Genomic DNA, 21965 nt, shown 5'->3' with positions numbered 1-21965 from the left:
GGTATGATGGGGGAACGATATGCATCGGCTGATTTAAAACAGGTGGCATGAGATTCAAGTTTACAAGCAGGATTGAATGTAGCTATTTTTATGCAGCTTTGTATCAGTAGAGGTGCATTTTTTGGCTCCCCGTTTTTTAGACTTCGTAATTCAGTCTCAAAACGTAGCTTTTTTCTTCTGTGGAAAGTGAGATGCACATTAGGACAACAGTTTATGAAACGAAAGCCATGATCAAGCTTTTTACACACTGATTGTATGGCAGAAGACAACACTCGTCAAGGCTGCTGTCTTTAAAAAATCCACGCAAACATGAAGAAAAGTGCAATTATCTGCCTTTCTACATCCTCCACTTATGTGATATCTACAAAGCCGTTGCCCCTGGAGCATGATTCTTAGTATGAGCCTCCTCCTCTGCATAAGGGGCCTGAGGATACTCTAGTTCAACTCCAGTAGACAGCCCCCAGAGGGGCTGTCTTTTGTCGGTTCGTCTCATATGAGGCAACTCAGATCAGAACCTGAGAAGTCTTTTCTTTCCACCGTTATATTTTCTATAGCAGTAATTAGTGTCGGTGCAACGCAAGGAATGGCTGTTGATTTTGCCAACAAGTTTTCACTTGAGAGAATATTGTTATTTTTAAATTGATTGTTGTTCTTCTCGTTGTTATTTGGCTGTTTTGGACTGTTATTTTTCGAATTCAATTTAGTCAAAGTACAGGTTTTTAGAGAACATTTTTGCACACAAATTGCGCACACAAAGGTCTTCTTCAGGTTATTTGAGTACTTAGATTTCCACAGCTAAAATGAGACCATATATTGCATTTGATACTGCATTTGATTGCATTTGACTGCACGTCAGCTGTTGTGCTGGTTATTCTTTTTGAACTCATTACGCAATTTTCGGGGTCCATAAAAGATACCACTGCTGTGCGCATAGAGTTCAATCTTCTAAGGTAACTTAGAAATCACTTTGGGACTAAGTCACTTTGTCCAAGTCTAGGTACTTATTAAGTCACTAAATCCCAAGGGATTTAGTATTTATTTTATATTCAAGTAGCAAAAATGTCAAAAGCAGGTAAATAAAATAGTCGGATTATAAATGTCTCTAGGGAAATCAGACAGGTTTAACCCTTACTTTATTGAAAGATTAATATCCAAAACTAAAGCTGTTTAAACAGTTAACTGTCAATCAAGACTGAATAGCAGCAGTAGTAGTAGTTGTAGCAGTAGTAGAATAGTAGCAGTAGTAGTAGTAGCAACTGCAGTAGTGGTAGTAATAGTATTGGTAATTGTGGCAGCAATAGCAATAGTAGATGTAGCAGTAGTAGTAATTGTAGAAATGGTAGCAGCAGTAGTTTTAGCAGCAGAGGTAGTAATAGTAGTAGTAGTAGTAGAATTAGTGGTAGTTGTAGCAGTGATAATAGCAGCAAGAGTAGCATTAATAGTATTAACAGTAGTAGTAGTTGCAGCAACAGAAGTACTAGTAGCAGTAGCAGTATTTGTAGCAGTAATAGCAATAGTAGAAGTAGCAGTAGCATTAGTAGTAGTTGTAGCACCAGTACTAGTAGCAGAGGGAATATTTTGCCATTTTATTGTCCCCTCATCAGTCCCTGAAAGTTCAAACTTAACAACCTAAGTCTTTCCTGAGGTTTCTCTTTGACAACCCGCATGCACATAGTGTGGTCTGATTTACATGAGTAATTCCTTCGATATTGCCTGAAAGCTTTATTGATAGAGAAAAGTTTGAAACTTTTCTTTTTTTTCTTATTCTTCTATTTTACTCCTCTTTTTTACTCCGTTTATTTTAATGTTTACAAGTGTATTGGCTAATATAACAATTTTAAAATAAGCCATGATAAAATTTGAACAAAGTTTTCCTAGAGTCAACTTTAAATTATAAACCTTACTTTTATGTTTATGACACTGACACTGACAGGTGGAATTGTCAGTCAAAGCCACTTTCAGCTGCCTTTTGTTCTTCAAATCAATGTCTTCTTTCATCATCGGAGATTTTATCAGTTCCTTATTTTCTCCATCTAAACAAAAACAAATGCTGAAATATTTCTACAGAGCCACTAAAAATTCACAGGTGAAATGTTGATTTGGACAACAAAAAATTGGACACTAATGGTCAAACATGCCCCCTTTAACAAATACAATATACTACAGGACAGAGCCTTACTTATTAAAAAGAAAAAAATTGGTTAGTAACATGGTTTTCTAAGCTCCACAGCCTATTAACTCAGTTATTTGATTTTTTTTTATCGTATAGTACTTTATTATCAAGCAAACTCTCACAACATTAAAAACTGCCGTACTTGTTGCCCTCAGTCAGCTAGCCTACATTGTATGCAAGAAAAAACAAACATAAGTACATAGCCTACAGCGACGAACCAAACTGGCATGTGAAATAAAACGAGTACAATGAATAAGAATGAGCACTAAAGTAAACAAACATAAGTACATAAGTAAAATGTACATAAAATAAGTAAAAGTAAGTAATAAACGTATAATAAATAAAAATGAAGGCATAAATGAAAACAGAACTATATTATAAAAAACAGAGAGTGATGAATCCATCTGGCCTGTCAAATAAAAATGAAACAAAAGAAAACTAACATATTAACAATACACATGAGACATTACCCTGATACATTACAATTTTCATTTATTTATGATTTCAACGAATGTTGGCACAAAGCTCTTTCTGTAACGCTCAGTTCTTGCATTAATTGGATTTACAACCGAGATTTTTTGTGCTTTTGATCGGGGTAAATGGGGCTTTGGAGGACAATATGAGGCTGGGAGTATAAATTGAAAGCATGGGTTACGACGCAGTTTATTCCCGTAATTGGTACAGAGTAACACGTCGGGCTGCCACGGTAAGGCGGGCGGAATCATTGAGGAGGAGAATATAAGGCACTTGGCCCTCACCGTATATATTTATGAAGGCTCTCTTCTGGATAATTTCTAGCCTATCAGACTGATCCACCGTAAGACCAAAATGCCACACTGGAAAAGCATACTCAAGCTGTGGACAGATAAAAGATATATAAAGGCGAAGGATATGTGCTTTTGGGCATGAAAATTTGGGCATGAAAATTTGTCTCTCCTTAAGCAGATAGCTTAAGGAGAGACAGAGATGCACTAGCTTGTTTAACAATAGAGCAAATGTGGGTCTCTCATTTCAAATCGCTAGTCAGTATGACCCCTGAGAGTCTAGTTTTTGTTGTAACTAACAACTTAACTTCTATTTAACAGACAAGATGCAATAATATTGACTAGAAAGTGGGACACATTAAATTCATTCAGCAATTTGTCAACTAAAACATTATGACTAACCAGGTCAAAAGCCATTTGGAGGTCAAATAAAAGAAGATTGAACCAAGTATCTGGCTCGTCAAGTAATTTATATACAGTATCGAGGAGAAATGCTGTTAAAAAAAATTTTAAACTAAAATTTAAAATTCTTGAGTTTTAGCAGAAATTAACATTAATAGGGTTGACAACCCCATGCCTTCTCAAGACCAGAATATAATTTACACAATACTGAAAAAACAAAAAGATGACTATGGTTTATCAGATTAAAACAGATATTTATATTTGTTCCTTAAATTCTTAATAAATTTTGATTTATGAAAGTCGACTAAGTGAAAACATTTAAAATATATTTTTTATAGTAAAATGTAAATTATGTGCGTCTTGAGAAGGCATGGAGGTTTTCAATATCAAACCTTCATGTTAATTTTTACTCGTTTTGAGTTTGACTTAATTATCTATTGTAATTTCACTTGGAAGATTATTTGACTTTATTTCTGTTCTGGAATGGGATGAGAAAAGATCACAAGAAAAGATTTGGAGGAAATTGGAGCTTCCTGAGAAGAGGTAAGAACTGAAGCTCCGAATAAATTGGGGTTCAGGAGGAGTGTGCACAGCTGCGGTGGCCTAAGGTGGCTTGGAGCTTTAGTAAGGTGTTACAAGTACTAGTAGTAGTAACAGTCTCTTTATAAGAAAAAGTACGAATGGCGTAATTATTCGGGGGAAAGAATAGATTATTAACTTTCTGTGCTACAAGAAAAGCATTTTCTTATGAATTTAAAAAGCAAGAGTTGACGTCAACCCGCTAGTTTATAAATTCTAACGTCTCTTTTGTACAAATATTACGGTTAACTCTTGTAGACAAAATCGACTAGCAGACATCCATCCAAAATTACCACCAAAACGAAAGTTTATTGGCTAGCTTGGTTAAAATTAAAATTTTGAAACACAGTAAAACAAAATTAGTTAGTTTTTTGTTTCAATAAGTAATATCAGTCTGCTTTTGTGCTTTTCAACTAGATTTTTTTTTTCATTTTTGTGATTTAAACGCGTCTTATGAAATTAATTTTTAGATGCTACACGCTATGGTTCTAAAATTGACACAAAACCTCATGTTTCCACACATCTTGACCAATAAATGTGTATTTGTCATAATTTGTGTCCAGTGGTGCCCACTACAAAAATGTAGGGGAGGGAGGCAAGTATATGTTTTGACTTTTAAAAGAAGATGAAAAAATGTAAGCTTTTAAATCAGAGGGGAACATTATTGTTGGTATTTTTTCTATGAAAATACAAGAAAATGTATTTTTTCAATTTGCTGATTTGCCCCCTATTAGCACCTCTGTTCGTGTCTTTACATAGAATGAATTAAAAATTAAGATCTTTGAGTTGATGGCGCCAGAATTTAATGACTCGGAGTTGAAGTCGATGAAAAAAATAGAACAAATTCAGAAACTTCTCAACAATTATATATGATGGCTCAAAGTTATCAAGTCACCTTTAACCATTTTTTTTTTTTTTGTCAAAAAGCGTAAAATTTACCTATTTGAAAACCTTGTTGTGGACATATAACAATTCTTATTGCTGGGGTAAGAGCCAGCAAATTCAACTTACCAACACCAGAAGTCTTCTGTCTACATATTGGATGTATAATTTTTATCTCTACACAAAATGTATTTTTGACAGAAAATAGATGCGAAAATACAAATTTCTACACACCTGATTGGTACAAACTGATCAATTTAGCGTTTAAAATTTTAAATTTAAAATCAATTACAATTCAGTTTTTGGATACTATAATTTTTTCAAGCACTTACTATTCAATCATAAGTATTTTCTGTTTCTCTTAAATTTCAGCTAAACTGTAATAAATAAAAACTTATAACAACCAGAATTAATCATCACAACATTAAAGAAACACGATTCAAAAAGCTTGTGAAAGTTATTCTTGTCTGTTACGGAGCGAAAATCATTCGATACAGCAAAAAAATTCTGCAAAATCCCTGGGAACTTGTCAATCTATAGTGTTCCGATATCTTTAGATACTAGCAAGTATTTTCAGACGGACTTTTTAAATGCCATCTCTTATATAATCTATAGGTGAGTTATAACAAACGAGATGACTGCAACACATTTACACATATTTTTTCTAAGGGGTTCAATTGGAAATCAATTATTATTTAAATAAAAAGTAGAATTATTAGTAATTAGATTAATTGGGTGTAATCTTAATACGTACCAATAAAATTTACAGAGACCAATTTTTAACCCTAAACAATGTCGCAAAAAAAAACAACAGCAAAGAGACAAGGTTGCCTTGAGAAAGTATAGGTTTTTTCTAAGCCTGAAGAAAAATTCAAGGAAAACTGACTTACATTCGTTGTATTTGACGTTGCTTTTGCACTGCATTTTGCACTGCAAGACTCATATAGTTTTCAGTCAGGCGCCAATGACACAGTAGGTTTTAGGCTTCTGCAGTGAGGCGATACCCAAACTCTTGTTTGTAGTTATTTTTATTCGATTCAAACTTGATTTGCATATTCAATTTAAGTTTCACTTGTTTTAAGATTTATTTATTCATTACCATTAATATATATTGTATGTTTGTTCGCATTGATTGTTTATTTAATTTCTGTTCGTTTTAAGTTTCATTTACACTTTAATAGCAAACTTTTTTCGTTTTGAGCTTGATTTTCATAATTAATCTAAGCATTACTCGCTTTAAGATCTATTTATTCATTTATGTTATTACTTGTTGTATGTTTTTTGCTATGATTGTTTATTTATTTTTGTTCGTTTTGGGTTTCATTTATTCTTTAATAGTAATTTCTGGTCGTTTTTAGTTTGAATTTTAACAGGTATTTGTATCTCCTGAGCTTACGTTTAAAATGGCCTTTACTTTTCTTTGAAAAACTTATTTTTCAGACAGTTTGTTCAATTCATTACAATAAACAACCCAGTCAAACTCAATTTTAAACTTAAGCTCAGCAGATACAAATACCTGTTAAAGTTCAAGCTCAAAACGACCATAAATTACTATTAAAGAATAAATGAAATCCAAAACAAACAAAAATTAAATAAACAATCATAGCAAAAAAACATACAACAAGTAATAATATAAATGAATAAATAGATCTTAAAGCAAGTAATGCTTAGATTGAATATGAAAATCAAGCTTAAAACGAAAAAACTAGTTTGCTATTAAAGTATAAATGAAACATAAAACGAACAGAAATTAAATAAACAATCAATGCGAACAAACTTACAATATATATTAATGTTAATGAATAAATAAATCTTAGAACAAGTGAAACTTAAATTGAATAAGCAATTCAAGTTTGAATCAATTAAAAATAACTACAAAAAAGAGTTTGGGTATCGCCTCACTGCAGAAGCCTAAAACCTACTGCGTCATTGGCGCTTTTCTGAAAACAAATTATATTACAAATGTTTTCTTTTGTACTTAATATTGAAGATAAATATTCAAATTACAGTAAAATTTTTAACTGATGAGATTTCAGCTATTAATATCATTATACATCAAACGTTCAGCTTGATTGATCTTACTTTTAAAAGATTGGCCAAGACAAATATAATTTTACCGCATAAAAAACTTGAAAATCGCCCCCTTCTTACTTTTAGAAACCAAAGTATTTTTGCGCCATTATCGCTTCAATTAAAATGAATAGCTCGTATATTACAAATTTACACTTTTCCAGTTCTTACAGCATTGAAAACGAAAATAAAAATTACAGTGAAAAAAAAATCTTGAACTGATGGATCTTTCAGCAATTAATATAATTATTCTAATATTCTAATTATTTCTAATATTCAATTTGATTTTGTTTATACTTTCCAAGACTGTTCAAGACTCATATAGTTTTCAGTAAGGCGCCAATGACACAGTAAGTTTTAGGCTTCTGCAGTGAGGAGATACCCAAACTCTTGTTTGTAGTTATTTTTATTCAATTCAAACTTGATTTGCATATTCAATTTAAGTTTCACTCGTTTTAAGATTTATTTATTCATTAACATTAATATATATTGTATGTTTGTTCGCATTGATTGTTTATTTAGTTTCTGTTCGTTTTAAGTTTCATTTATACTTTAATATCAAACTTTTTTCGTTTTCAGCTTGATTTTCATAATTAATCTAAGCATTACTCGCTTTAAGATCTATTTATTCATTTATGTTATTACTTGTTGTATGTTTTTTGCTATGATTGTTTATTTAATTTCTGTTCGTTTTGGGTTTCATTTATTCTTTAATAGTAATTTCTGGTCGTTTTTAGTTTGAATTTTAACAGGTATTTGTATATCCTGAGCTTAAGTTTAAAATGGCCTTTACTTTTCTTTGAAAAACTTATTTTTCAGACAGTTTGTTCAATTCATTACAATAAACAACCGAGTCAAACTCAAAAAGAGCAGAAATTAACATGAGTAGGGCTCCAAACCCTATGCCTTCCCATGGCCAGGACATAATTTGCACTTTACTGAATAAAATACAAACGAACGTGCATTGTCAGTTTGATATACATATACTGATATCTATTAATCAAAATGTTAATATTATTTGATTTATTAAAGTCATAAAAGTAAAAAAAATTATATTTTTTCAGTAAAATGCAAATTATGTTCTGGCCTTGGGAAGTCATAGGGGTTTTGAGCCCTTCTCATGTTAGTTTCTGCTCGTTTTGAGTTTGACTCGGTTATTTATTGTAATTTCTGTTCGTTTTAGGTTTAATTTATTTATCGATGCTGATTTGAGGTAGTTTCACGCTTGGTAGACTATTGGATTTTATTTTTACTCATTTTTAGTTTAATGGAGTTCTTTACTTTACTTTGAAAAACTTATTTTGTGGAAAAAGTTATTTTTTAATTAATTTCCCTAAAAATCGAAACTCAATACCTTATTCTGTTCCTGAGACATTGTATCTATGCTCCTTTGACAACCTGGATAAGCTTAAACCCTTTTGATGAAAACTACCTTTTGAAAAAAAAATTACCCTCAATCTTGTAGATGGGTATCATCTGGTACATACTGGCATATGTCCCAGTGTGTACCATTTTTTCCTGTCCCTCTATATACCAGATGATACCTATCTACAAAATCAAGCTTTATTTTTTTTTCCTTCTGAATATTTTGCCACAAGATGGCCACATAACATGACCAGATAATTTGGCTTTCATTTGGTACCACAACCACTAAATTTTACTGAACTAGAAAAAAGAATAAACAAAGAAAATCTCCGAGCAAAATGTTGGGGTTATTTCCCAAACTTTGGGGTAAGTTTAATTGAAAACGAAAACTGTAACTTAGCAAAATAATTGGTCTGAGCGAATAAATATCAAAGTAACTATACTAGATGGTGTTTACAGATTTTTTCGAAAACACTAGATGGTGGCCTCTTTCACTCCGTTGTGTATTGGTTTGGTGTGTAATATGGTCTGTCAAAAGCATTGGGATGATGATTTTGAGGGCCGCACCAAGACAACTCGCTGGCCGCATGCGGTCCGCGGGCCATGGGTTGCCGACCCATTCCATATATGGAAGAGGACAGTTCCCTCCTCAACACCTCGCTCTTTACGTTAAATTTTTTATTGTTTTAAAAAGTGGAGTTGTGACAGAGTAAAACTTTAGCCTAAAAAGAGAGGCGTTGAGGGGGGGGCAGTCCCATGTAGATGCTTTTCGATCATTTTTGACTCTTAAGAAAGGAACTAGAACTTTTAATTTTCAATCAAATGAGACCCCTCTGAGGTTTATACGACCATGAATTCCATAAAACCTTATATGCCCCGGGGCGTAACCTACAACACCTACCCCCGGGCTCTGGAGGGTTGTGTCAACCCTGGAGTTTTTTTTATCTGATATTTGAATTATTTTTAACAAAATAGCTATCTCAAAAATTTTATCGGATCCATTTGGGGAAAAAAGCGCGTGAGTGGGGGGGGGGGTTAATTGCCCTCCCATCTCTTTTTACTCTTAAAAAGTGAGCTAGAACTTTCTGTACTTATCTCATATACCCACCTCACCCATGTTGTTGGTCTGGTAGAATCGGTTTCTTTCTTTATTTGTGTTCGGTGATATCAGCTTCACGTGAGAGAGTATATATACACAACAATGTAGGTATATTTTAATTAAATAGTTTAGTTGGTATTTGGTTTGGTTAGAAACCTCTTAATATAATGCGGTCTATGGGGCCTGATTTCCATAATTCTCTGTTGTAGTTCCCATAATTTTGTTACTATAGTATTATATTCCCATCATACTTAGGTATATATCATTAGGATTATTCTAGCGTCACTTCTTGAGTGCGGTGGGTATATGAGATATGTACCGAACTTTCAATTTCCGATCAAATGAGCCCCCTCTGAAGTTTATACGAGCACCTCTTCTATATGAATCATATATTCCCACAGGCCATAACTTACAACGCCTCCAATCACATTTGACTCTTAAAAAGGGCACTAGAACTTCTAATTTCTAATCAAATGATTCCCCTCAGAGGTTTATACGACATATGAATATGAATAAGAATTGCAGTATGAATCCATATGAATTGCCTCTGAAAAAAACAACAACAACAACAAAAACATTGAAAACTTATGGTCTTTACTATAGGCAACGCCAAAGTGTTGCTTCTGATATTTGTGATCCACATTCTAATAAAATAAACTCACCTACTTAAAAAAATTACTGCTACTTGAAAAAAAACCATTCCATTTAATATTTCAATTCTAGATTCAAAGAACAACTAGAATTATTCTTCCTAGCGAAAAAATAGACATAGAAAATTATCCTATAAAGAATTAATATCAAAATGTGTTCAAAGCATTTTTGTAAAGAGAGTGGTTAAAATCCAACATATTAGGATCTCTTCTGAGCATCAATCCCTTAGGACCTTTTTACTCAGAGCAACCCCAATTAATGCTGAGCAAAATCCGTCAAAAGTGTCATTTTTATTTCAAAAGAACTGAAATCAAAGGCAGCGCAATAACGCTGCCTATGTAAAGAGCGATGTGGGATTTGTTTTACACCAAGGCACTTCGTATCAAAGGAGTTGTCATAAGAACTTTGAAAAGGGCTTATTTGATTGGGAATTGGAAGGGCTTGTGTCCTTTTTAATAGTCAAAAGTGCTTGGAGGGTAACTAACACCCCTCCCACGCCCTAAATTTCCATAAACACATCCAATCAAAATTTTTAGATAGCCATTTTGTTGAACGTCGTTGAAGGGTCCAAAAATTATTTCTTTGAGGATGACAACCCCCCCCCTAGAGTCCTCAGGGCCAAGGTTGTAAGTTATGCCCTGGGGGCACATTAGGTTTATATAGAAAGGGTGATAGTATAAACTTCGGAAGGTGCTCATTGAATTGTTAATCATATGTTTTAGTGCCCTTTTTGAGATTCCTAGTGATGGAAGGGTGGATGGCCCCCTCCCCCCACATCCAATATTTTCCTGAAATGCATCTGGTAGAAATTTTGAGATGGCTATTTGTTGTCGTAGAAACTTCAAAAAAGGCTCAATCGATTAAAAACTGAAAAGGCTAGTGTCCTTTTTAATAGTAGAAAGTGATTGGAGGGCCACTGACCCCTCTCCCACACCCACCATATCCCCAAACACATCGAAAAAAAAATTTGAGATAGCCATTTTGTTCAACGTAGTCGAAAGGTCCGGAAATTATGTCTTTGAGGATGAGCCCCCCAAGCTCTCAGGGCAAGGGTTTTAAGTTATTCCCTGGGGGCAAATAAGGTATATATACATATATATATATATATATATATATATATATATATATATATATATATATATATATATATATATATATATATATATATATATATATATATATATATATATATATATATATATATATATATATATATATATACATATATATATATATATAGAAAGGGTGATCGGATAAACTTCGGAGGGTAATCATTGGATTGGTAATCAAAATCCTAGTGCGCTTTTTAAGATTCGGAGGGATTGAAGGGTGGATACCTCCCCCTCCAAACACAGACACGCCGCGTATTTTCTTGAAATGCATCTGATAAAAATTTCAAGATAACTAAGTTTCTCAACGTAATTAAAAGGTCTGGAAACTATGTCTTTGAGTATGACAACCCCCCACAGCCCTCAAAGCAAGGATTGTAATTTATGCATTGGGGGCATATAGGTAATTGATAGAAAGGTGAATCATAAAAAATTTGGAGGACACACATGGATTTGTGATTAGAATTTCTAGTGCTCTTTTTAAGATACAAAGTGATCGGAGAGAAGATACCCCTCCAACCTCGTATTTTCCCGAAAGGAATATGATAGAAATTTGGAAATGGCCATGTGTTGTCGTATAAACTTCGAAAAGATCTCATTCGATTGGGAATTGAAAGGTCTAGTGCCCTTTTTACTGGTCGAAAGTGATTTGAGGGCAACTAACCTCCTTCCGATGCTCACCATTTCCGGAACACAGCCAATAAAAATTTTGAGATGGCCATTTCCTTCAACGTAATTGAAAGGTATGTTATATCTTTGAGGATGACAACCTCCCAACAGCCCCCAAGGCGAAACTTGTTAATTATGCCCTAGGGGCATGGGACCCATTGGATTGATAATCCGAAGTTCTAGTGCTCTTTTTATGATTCAAAGTGATCGGAGGGTGGATACCCCTCCCTCCCAAACAAACCCCATATTTTAGTTGGCCATATGTTGTCGTAGAAACTTCGAAAACAGCTCATTCGACTGAAAATTGAAAGGGCCAGTTTCATTTTTATAGTCGAAAGTAATTGGAGTGCAACTAACCCCCCTCCCACGCCCACAATTTCCCCAAACACATCCAATCAAAATTTTAGATAGCCATTTTGTTCAACGTAATTGAAAAAAACGAAAATTATGTCTTTGAGGATGACAACCGCCCCAAACCCTCAAGGCAAGGGTTGTACGTTATGCCCCGGGGCATTTAAGGTATATCTAGAGAGGGTAATCGCATAAACTTCGGAGGGGGCTCGTTCAATTTGTAATCAGATTTTCGAGTGCCTTCTTTAAGATTCCAAGTGATCAGACCCAAACCTCGTATTTTTCCGAAATGCATCTGATAGAAATTTCGAGATGGCCATTTGTTGCCGTAGAAACTTCGAAAAAGGCTCATTCAGTTGGAAATTGAAAGGGCTAGTACCTTTTTTATTAGTCAAAAGTTATTGGAGAGCAAAAAGCCCCCCCCCCCCACGCCCATCAATTTCCAAAAACAGATCTAGTGAAAATTTTGAGATAGCCATTTTGTTCAATGTAGATGAATGGTCTGGAAATTATGTCTTTGGCAACCCCCATGTCTTCTATAGACCAGAACATAATTTGCACTTTACTGAAAAAAAGACTGTGGATTGTCAGTTTAGTATACATATACTGATATATATTCTTAAAGTTTTGATAATTTTCAATTTATTAAAGCTGAAAAAAGTTAAAACATTTTAAACGTATTTTGTTTCTTTAAATAATACAATAAATAACCGATTCAAACGCAAAACGAGCAAAAAATAATATGAGTAGGACTGACAACCTTCATGCCTTATCAAGACCAGAATATAATTTGCACTTTACTAAAAACAAAATACATTTAAAATATTTTCACTTTGTTTCACTTGTTTTTACTAGATACGTGAAAGGGGAAGTCCTCCACCTTGCACTCCAATTACAGCCCGAGCGTCTGGTTCCCATTTTATGAGTAACAAGAGATTGGAGGGCAAACAGCCTTTCTCTCAAGCCCATTCATTTTCCAAACACATCCAGTGAAAGTTTTGATACAGCCATTTTGTTCAGCATAGTAGAACGGTCCAGCAACTATGCCTTTAGGGATATTAGGCCTGTCAGCCCTCCACAATCATGAGATTGACCCATTATACTTTAAAACTAAATGTAACTTTAAAAAGGCATTGTGTTTATGGTTGCCAGTTAGAAACCTTAGCAATGCATCGACAACAACTGGGGGTATTAATTTGAAACTTTTGGGGATACTACTATTACTACTTCTGCTCTTACAATTTGAAAAAATAAAAAGAGAGTAAGTGTATCCAGGTTATCAAAGAGTATTGGTAGAATCGTTTGGGAATGATATTAAGTTTTATTTTTCAGGTCAACTTCAGAAGCTACAAAATTAAATTAGAAATACTGTTTGTGTCAGGATTAAGAATTATTGAAAAAATTTCTCCAACATATAAATAGCAACCCATACTATGGATTCTTATAGAAGAAAACTGAAAAGATATCCAATATTATTTTTCCCATGAAAAAGAGTATGTCAATAAAAAACGAAAATAAATTAATTTAAAATATTTTTTCCGCAAGATAAGTTTTTCAAAGAAAACTAGAGCTCTACTAGGCCGAGAATGAGCTAAAGTAAAGTCAAATAATATTCTAAGGGTAAAACTACCACAAATCACCGTCAAAAAATAAATGAAACTCAAAGCGAATAGAAATCAAAATAGATAAACGAGTCAAAATCAAAATGAGAACAAGTTAACATGAGTAGGGCTTATAACCCCTATGCCTTGTCAAGACCAGAAAAAAATTTGCGCTTTACTAAAACAAAATACGTTTGAAATGTTTTCACCTTTCTTAATTCCATAAAGAGTAAATTATCAAGACCTTAAGGAAGAAATGTCAGTATATGTCAATGAAACTAACAATTCAAGGTCATTTGTTTATTTGTTGTTTTTTTTGTAAAGTTTTTTTTCAGTGATTGGAGGGTATTTAATCACTTTTCTTGGGGGCGGGGTTTTATAAGAAGAGGAGTGGGGTGACCTTCAGCCACCCTTTTATGATGCAAACCATATTTTGGCGAGCGGGAGGGGGGGGGGAGAATTGAGGTCTTTGAACAAAAGACTTTCATATTTAAGTTTCAAACCAATTAAAAATGAATCTGGGCTTGATTCTCAGGGTCACTTACCAGCCTATTTCAAGGAGGCACACTTGTGCCTCTATAAAGAGGCGACCCACCACAATGTTAAGCGATTTCCGGTCCTAGCGGTCGCAGAGAGACAGCGGTAATCGCATTTTGTAGCCCAAGCTCAAACTAAGAAACGTGCAAAATTTCACCCCCCTCCGACTTTATCTTCATGGGTAAAAGTGGGCCGAAAGTTTCGACCCTCCGACCACAGCCCCCTTTAACGTTGTCCGATTGGATTGAAATTTAGAGGTTAAGCTTTCCTAGGGCCCGAAAGCTTATCCTCGAAATTTCAGCTCAATCCGATCACTCCTTCCCTGTTTTCCAAAAACCAGATATAGCCACTTAATGTTCATTTCTCTTTTTTTGTTATAGACCCCTACAGGCCACAGTTGGCAACTTATCCGGGTGAATGAGGACTCATTCGAAGCAAGATCTACTTTAGTTCACAAATTGCCGATGAAAAGGTTATTCTCAATGATAATCTAAAGGATGTTCTTGGCTTTAAGCTCAATATAATCAATGGTAAAAGTGCTGGAAACACTAATTTTATTTTCACTGACTACCCACCTGCCTTCTCCACAGACACTTGTATATTTCTCAACGCTTCATTTGTTGAAACGTCCAGAGTTGGCAATAGCAATGTCCCCCTCCTATGAGTTCTTGAACAAAAAACCAATCAAGAACATATTCACCATTACAATATAAAGCATCTTCAGTATATCCCCGTAAACACTTCCTATTTAGAACTCTGTCAGTTAACACTAAGAACTGAATTAGGTGATCCTCAAGCAATATCAAAAGGTTTGGCTGTGATTATATTCTATTTTCGACCCATTGTTGTTGGTGTTCAAAAACAAGATGTTTAATATAAAAGTGGTATTCATTTGTCCTGATATTGACTGCTATGTTAATATTCTTGGCCCAAGACAACTGGACAATGGAATGGACTATTACCAAGGTCGTTCATCAATGTCTGGCATCAATGTCTTGGCAGTTGGTTTGCTAAGCTGTTTCGCTCTGCACTACCTCTGGCTAGAAGATATATTGTACCGGTTGCGACAGAATTTGCATGCTGTACGCTATACAATTAGAGTTCTGGCAAGGATTTAAAAAAAGTGCTTTGGAAAATGTTGGGTCCAGTGCGCGAACCCTTGGAGAACAACTGAAATCTCAACAAAATGGAAAAGGTTTAAAAAGGTCGAGAAACAGTGCACCACTCATCAGTCTCTACTCAGGTAAGAAACGAAAGACATCACCCCTGTCAAAGAACAGAAGGAAAAAGACGACACGCACAGTAAACAGCAGAAGAAGAAGCCCCAGGAAGAGAACTGTTAGATCAAAATTGGGTTTCTTTTCCTAAGATGTCATATCTGCCGCATAAGGATTCCCAACCTTCAATCACTTCATCTTTAAATCTATTCAGTACAGAAAATGTTGATGTGAGTGTAAAGCATGGACACTATGTACAATTTAATCCACAACAACCCCTCTCCGATAATATCCACTTTCAAATTTATTCCAATGAAGACTACTTTATGGACATGTCTTCGACATTTATAGATTTACGAATGAAAGTCCAGAAATCTGATAATACATTGCCAATTCTTGCCGATAGAATATCCTATGAAATTTGTATATTACATAATTTATTTCGTCAAATCAGTGTCTACATAAATGGCACGCTGGTGAGCACAACCAACAATCTCTCAAATTATACAAGCTATATGCAATTCATGTTGATGACACCCAAGTCATACAAGGAATTGAGAGGCGCCTCCAATGGATATGAATATATTACTAATACTGATAGTACAGATGCACTTAAAAATGCTACAACTAGAGAATTACATCTAGTTGGAAAAATAAATCATGAAATATTTAATATACCCCAATGGCTACCACCCAATATTAAAGTGGATTTAAAATTGACGCTTGCTCCATCCAATCTCATTTTAGGAAAAGAACTTGCTGCCAATCCTGATGTAACTCTCTCCCTCACCTCGGCAATACTACGTGTACGCAAACAGCAGGTTATGAGTTCTGTTGCTTTGGCATTGGAAAAACTGAGAGCCAGTGGAAATAATATTAAACTACTTGTCCCTCATACAATTACCAATCAACGTCATATTGCCACAGGCTCACGCACCTTCACCGACTCATCCCTTATCAATGGCAAAATTTTGTCAAAATTAGCATTGGGATTGGCAAAAAGTAATAGTGCAATAGGATCGGTGACTGGATGCCCACATAAATTTGAAATGTTTGGGATTCATCTCTTCTCTGCAAAGTATACGGAATCCCACTCTACAATATATCTTTTGATAGATCCTATAGGAAATTGTGTGAGTTGACCATGCAAACCCTAGATCATGATTCACAACTATTTGAAAATGGTATAACCAAAGAAATGTTTGCTAAAATACATGGTATCATTGTGTTGGATTTGTTTGGCACCCAGGATATGAGTATAGTACGAACGCGGAGTTTGCGTTTAGAGTGTACATTTGCCAACCCATTAGCTGAGAGTATTGCACTAATATTGCTAAATCAATTTGAAACCTATTGGGAAATTACTCCCGAGGGCAGTGTTCTACTAGACCTTGCACCATGAACACAAGTCAAATAATCAATGTATTTAATATGTACCCTTACATGTCCAAATACAGATCCTATTGTCTGCCCTCAGACTTTCTTGGCAAAACTCAAAGTGCCAACAATACCCTAATAATTGTTAATAACAGTCCGTCGACTGTGAATACTGGCCATTGGTTTTGTATCTTTTAAACAACGAAGATGATTGAATTTTTTGATCCTCTCGGCCTACCCTATACATTCTACACTCCACCCATCAGCAACTATATTGTGAGCAGTGGGAAATCTATTATTCAAAATCGGAAGAGAGTGCAGGTTCTGACAACTAAAAGCTGTGTTTTCCATGCGCTACTATATTTCGTGTTCAGATGTCGCGGCTATACTTACAAGCAGTTTCTCAACATTTAAGTAGAAAATCCACGTCTGAACGACTTTATGGTGGAAAATATCCTCTCAGACCTGTATAATATTGATTTTAGTGCCCTACGAGTAAAGTGCTTAAAAAATGTATGTGAATTTGTTTATTAATAAAGAAATGTATATACACAACAATGTCTTTATTCTTCACTTTAGATTTCTTCTTCTTCGAGTTATAGGCAACTGTAGTGAACCACTAAAGCTGGTAGATCATTTGAATTCACTATATATTGATCTTGATTGGCTGCAAAGTCAGAGTCACATTTTCTACAGTATAATGTAACTTCACTCTTGTCATATCTCTTTGTATAGTCAATAATACTAGTTGTATTCATATTGTGAAATTCACGTGTTTCAATCTGTCTATTTGAGGCAATATCACATACAGTGTTTTCAAATGGTGAATCACATTCGGTAACTGCCAAATAAAAATCACTAGATTAATAGTCATAATAGGCAGTATCGTCACAACGATGACGTAGAAACCAAATTGTCTTGTTACCCCAACAGTTGAATCGTCGACCTGATTCTTCCTCTCAAAATAATTTAAATCCACGACGATACCAATCTCGTAAAAATAAACTAAAATCACGTTTGGGGTTCTTTCCAATCATACCGGGATAAGTATTCTCCCACTGATCACATTTGTCATAGTGGCAATTGGAGCATAGGTGTCCCCTAGGGTGAGAGTCACAAATCTCTTCAAGACATGAATTACACCCTTGAATTTGCACTGTATATCCTCTATGTAATTTACAAGGATTTCATAATTTGTACTTTTCATTATAGTCATCAATAATTGTACAATTCTCACATGATGACCAATTGCCAAGAGTGTACATGCATAGTGGACATGTCTAGGACATTTTTTGGTTTCCGATGTAAATTCTCTCACAGCTAAAAAGAAACTGATCCTCGTTCGATAAATTCAGAGGGGAATGGAAGAGGAGTAACTCTGTGACGTTACCTCTTTCGAAAGGGGAGCCATCTACATTGAATCTATGGCAATGTTTCCAAAAAGCATATCCACGATATTATTCTGCTTTGTTTCAATTAATATATCAATAAATTAAGTATAAGCATTTGAGTCACATCGTAAAAGTGTCATACAAATGTCCAATGGGGGAGAATGATTTTTCATTATATTGTCAAGTGTCCCCTGTGAGAATATCTTCTGTTGAAGGGATAACTCGAGAAAATCGTCATCCAGAATTAAATGTTTTTCCATAATCACAAGATTCGATCTAATTCTCGCTTTCTCAAATTTATTCTATTTTCCATCCTATCACTCTCACTGCTGACTCTAGACTAACCATGATTCATTCTACATAACCCAATATTCTAACAAAAGGGGTGACATTTTCGATTTCGAAACAATTTTATTGTATAATTACAATAATAATATATATTACACACGTACAATTAGCGATAGAGCTTTTTGTCCTCTATATACTTCATTATTGGATTTAAAGCACTTTTAAGTCTATTCACATTTGCTATATCAACTTTTGCGGCAAAGCATAATTGATCCTCCATTTTAAATTTGCTCAAAGATAAAACATATCTTGCATATACTTCATCCAAATCCAGAAAAAGCCGTGATCCTCTCGTGATTTCCACCGCAATGTTTGGTGCTCTTGTATCATTGCTACCAACTCCACTATCAACTTCTAATAGTGTAAACATTCCACCCATTATTGCAAATATATCTTAATGAGTAAAATCAAAGTGTTCTCACTCCTTGAATTCAATTCTCACACTAATAACAACTATAGCAAAAATTCGTCCTTATATTCACTGCGATCCTGTCCCGTTAATATTTCCGACTCCCTGATTGGCCTAGAAAGAGACACGTGATCCATTCCCGTTAGATTCAAGAATTCCCCGTCGATTATGTAATCAATTTCCCAGAAATCTAGTTCCCTTCGTAGGTCAATATAGAATTCCCCGTCGATTATGCAATCAGTTTCCCAGAAATCTAGTCCCCGTCGTAGATCAATAACATTGTACCGTTAATATTCAGTGCGCATGTGCATTTTCCCCGCAGTATTTTCAAGTTCCCTGATTGACCTCGAAAAAGGTACTTTTAAAGTACCAAATAGTGCCTTTCTTATCCGGCAATGTTGTAAACCTCTGTCTGGATTCTATGCCCATATATGGACTTACATCAGTATGTAATAATGGGTTCCTACTAATAGGGAGAGGACTAATTCAAGCGAAAATACAGATATGTACTGCGCTTGATATATGCGAGTAGAAAAATTAAAAATGGACTAAAACAAGATCTTCAAGCTAGTAGTATTTCCCCTGGAGAGACAACCATGGAAGAGTCACCATAAATTTTTCTCGGTTCCCTAGTTCTTTTTTCTTATAATCCCTGTTTTCAAAAAATTCTACCTTCTTGCGCAAAGAGATTTAACAAAATCTAAAAAAGATATACAGCACAGAAAACTACCGCGCAGTTTTCCACCACATAAAACCAAGGTAGCGATTTTACATAAAGTTAAAATAGACTTTTGACATTACTGTATATATTTGTACTGTAAAACTGGCTATACAAAGTAATTTTAATTAGAAATTAAAAATTCTATTTGCCTTTTTACAGTCCAAAATGATTAAAATGAAAGTAGTCTCGCCCTCAAGCCCCTTCTTTCACACAGACATCAGAGAAGAGACATCCGTTTGGATAGAGTCCCTAGCAAAGACAAACTTTTTTTTTATTTTGGGAAAAAAATTCTGGCAAAGAAAGAAGTCACACTCCGAAGTGGAGTATTGTAAAATTTATGTAAATCCTAAGGATCGTCAGGTTTCAAAAGCCCGAACAGCTGTTCAGGTGTCAATAGCTTTCAAATATGACGTCCAAAAATTTCACTCTTTATTATTTTAATTATATTGGTGTTATTATATTAATTACTTATACAGGTCAATCCAAAAAATCAACAAATTTATATCAGAGACGTGGAAAAGTAGTTGCAAATGTCATAAACAATATTCCAGAGACCATGAATTGTAAAAGCCCTATATGTAGCCCCCATTGCTTAGTCCTCGCCAGAAAAAAATATCATTTTAATGAATAAACATTGCATAAAAATAATTGGTATCACTGTAACCACTTACCTACTTTCGCCTTAGGCACTGCACAATTCTTTACGTTAGACATTATGGAGGTTACATCCTGGGGTTTTGCTACCTTATCCCCATAGTTATTTATCCTGCAGTAGCTCTTCTTCCAAACAACGTTCATATCCTTAAATAAGAACCAATTCTGTTGAAACAAAAATGGTTGTAGCAGCAGTATTAGCTTGTACCTGTATAATTTTGTCAATTGATCATCCCCCTAATCATTCCCTGAAAGTTCTCATTTCATAACCTAAGTCATTTCTGACATAAGCCCTTTTAACCTAGTGTGTTTTGATTAAGCTGAACATTTCCTTCAGCATTCCATTAAACGTGCAAATGAATGGCCTTCGGCTTTTTGGAAATGATAAATTCACGATAGTTAAAATAAACAATCGTAATAAATATAGAGATAGCTGGTACAGATAAAGATGAATAAGAAACTCCAAAACGACTACACTTAAAATGAATATTAGTTCGAGCTTAAAACGAAGAAAATATACTAAATGTAGGAGTTTGGCTACTGTCCCAAACAACTTGCTATTTTTCTTCAAAACAACTACGACAAATAAAAAATAAATAACTATGGTAATCAAGATCACTGGGTAGAATCTTAGTCATTAATCTTATCCATTTTACCTTATCTTAGCCTAATCTTAGCTATTAGATTTGGAGCAGACAAAATTTACCATGGCGCATTTTTTAGATTGCCTGAGCTTTTCAGGTCGACATACTTAATAAAGGGATTTTCTTATCTTAATCTGGTTTTTAATATGGTGGTATTTTGTTCCCCGTAAAGTATTAGTTGTTTAAAATTATAATGTAAATATAAAAATTTTAGACAGAAAAACAAAATGCCAAGTGTCACCAAACACTGGATGGCTTTGATAGTTTTTTGGTCGACACTAGCACCAATTCTTTGTCTTATAAGTTATCCATACTCTTTGGTAAAAATTTCCGTATTTGTTCAATACATGTGTATTTTATGCCGCATTTCTAGCTGGGATTTCTTTCTATGCTTAGTTACAGGAAATTAAAGCGGACATTTATGTTTAATAGGTTTTCTTAGTATGTTGTAATTATGTTTTGGAGCTAATTACTAGTTTAATTAATTTGTTACGTGATGGCTGTGCCCCGGATATTAGTCTAGGAATTGTTGAGCTTTGATGTTTTACAAATTTAACAAATTTATCATCAAGTTTTACAAATTTAAAACAATTTGTCAAGATTACGCTAGCATTTTCCTGAAGAGCCAGCTTATGATTTACACATGTTTCAGAAAACGCTATGTCTGTCTAGTTTAGTTCTGTGAGCACAGATTATAATTTCATAATAATGGTTTAAATAAATTAATCGTTAAATGTGTTGATAACAATTAAATAGAATAATGAATGATGAAAAATAGGTGTAATTAGAGGTTACGATTATGGCTCTTTTGTTATGATGACAGTCGTTTTCTTTGAGTACGTTAACTCTATTGGTTTATGTATGTGCCAAAAACTTTTGTTATTTTTATTTTTGGCTAGACAAATACTGTTTGAAGAGCGGAGAGGACATGCAGTAAATCACATGGTTGCCA

At 34.4% G+C, this 21965-nt stretch overlaps 1 protein-coding gene across 1 annotated transcript in view; it reads right to left on the bottom strand.

The window, feature by feature from the left end:
- The window catches only part of LOC148956613 (uncharacterized), a 59557-nt gene that overhangs the window by 19913 nt on the left and 17679 nt on the right, over window positions 1-21965 (bottom strand). The window contains exons 4-5 of the mRNA XM_089086077.1: window positions 20387-20516; window positions 1905-2033 (exon numbers count right to left, since the gene is read on the bottom strand). Of these exons, the coding sequence (XP_088942203.1) occupies window positions 1905-2033; window positions 20387-20516 (259 nt within the window). The remainder of the gene's footprint in view (window positions 1-1904; window positions 2034-20386; window positions 20517-21965) is intronic.

The sequence above is a fragment of the Artemia sp. Qi Xiang Cuo genome, chromosome 1 (assembly GCF_049724085.1).
Source record: "Artemia sp. Qi Xiang Cuo chromosome 1, ASM4972408v1, whole genome shotgun sequence".
In the NCBI taxonomy this organism is placed as follows: domain Eukaryota; kingdom Metazoa; phylum Arthropoda; class Branchiopoda; order Anostraca; family Artemiidae; genus Artemia; species Artemia sp. Qi Xiang Cuo.
Note: the sequence above shows the minus strand (reverse complement) of the source record. Positions and strands in the feature narration are given on the sequence as shown.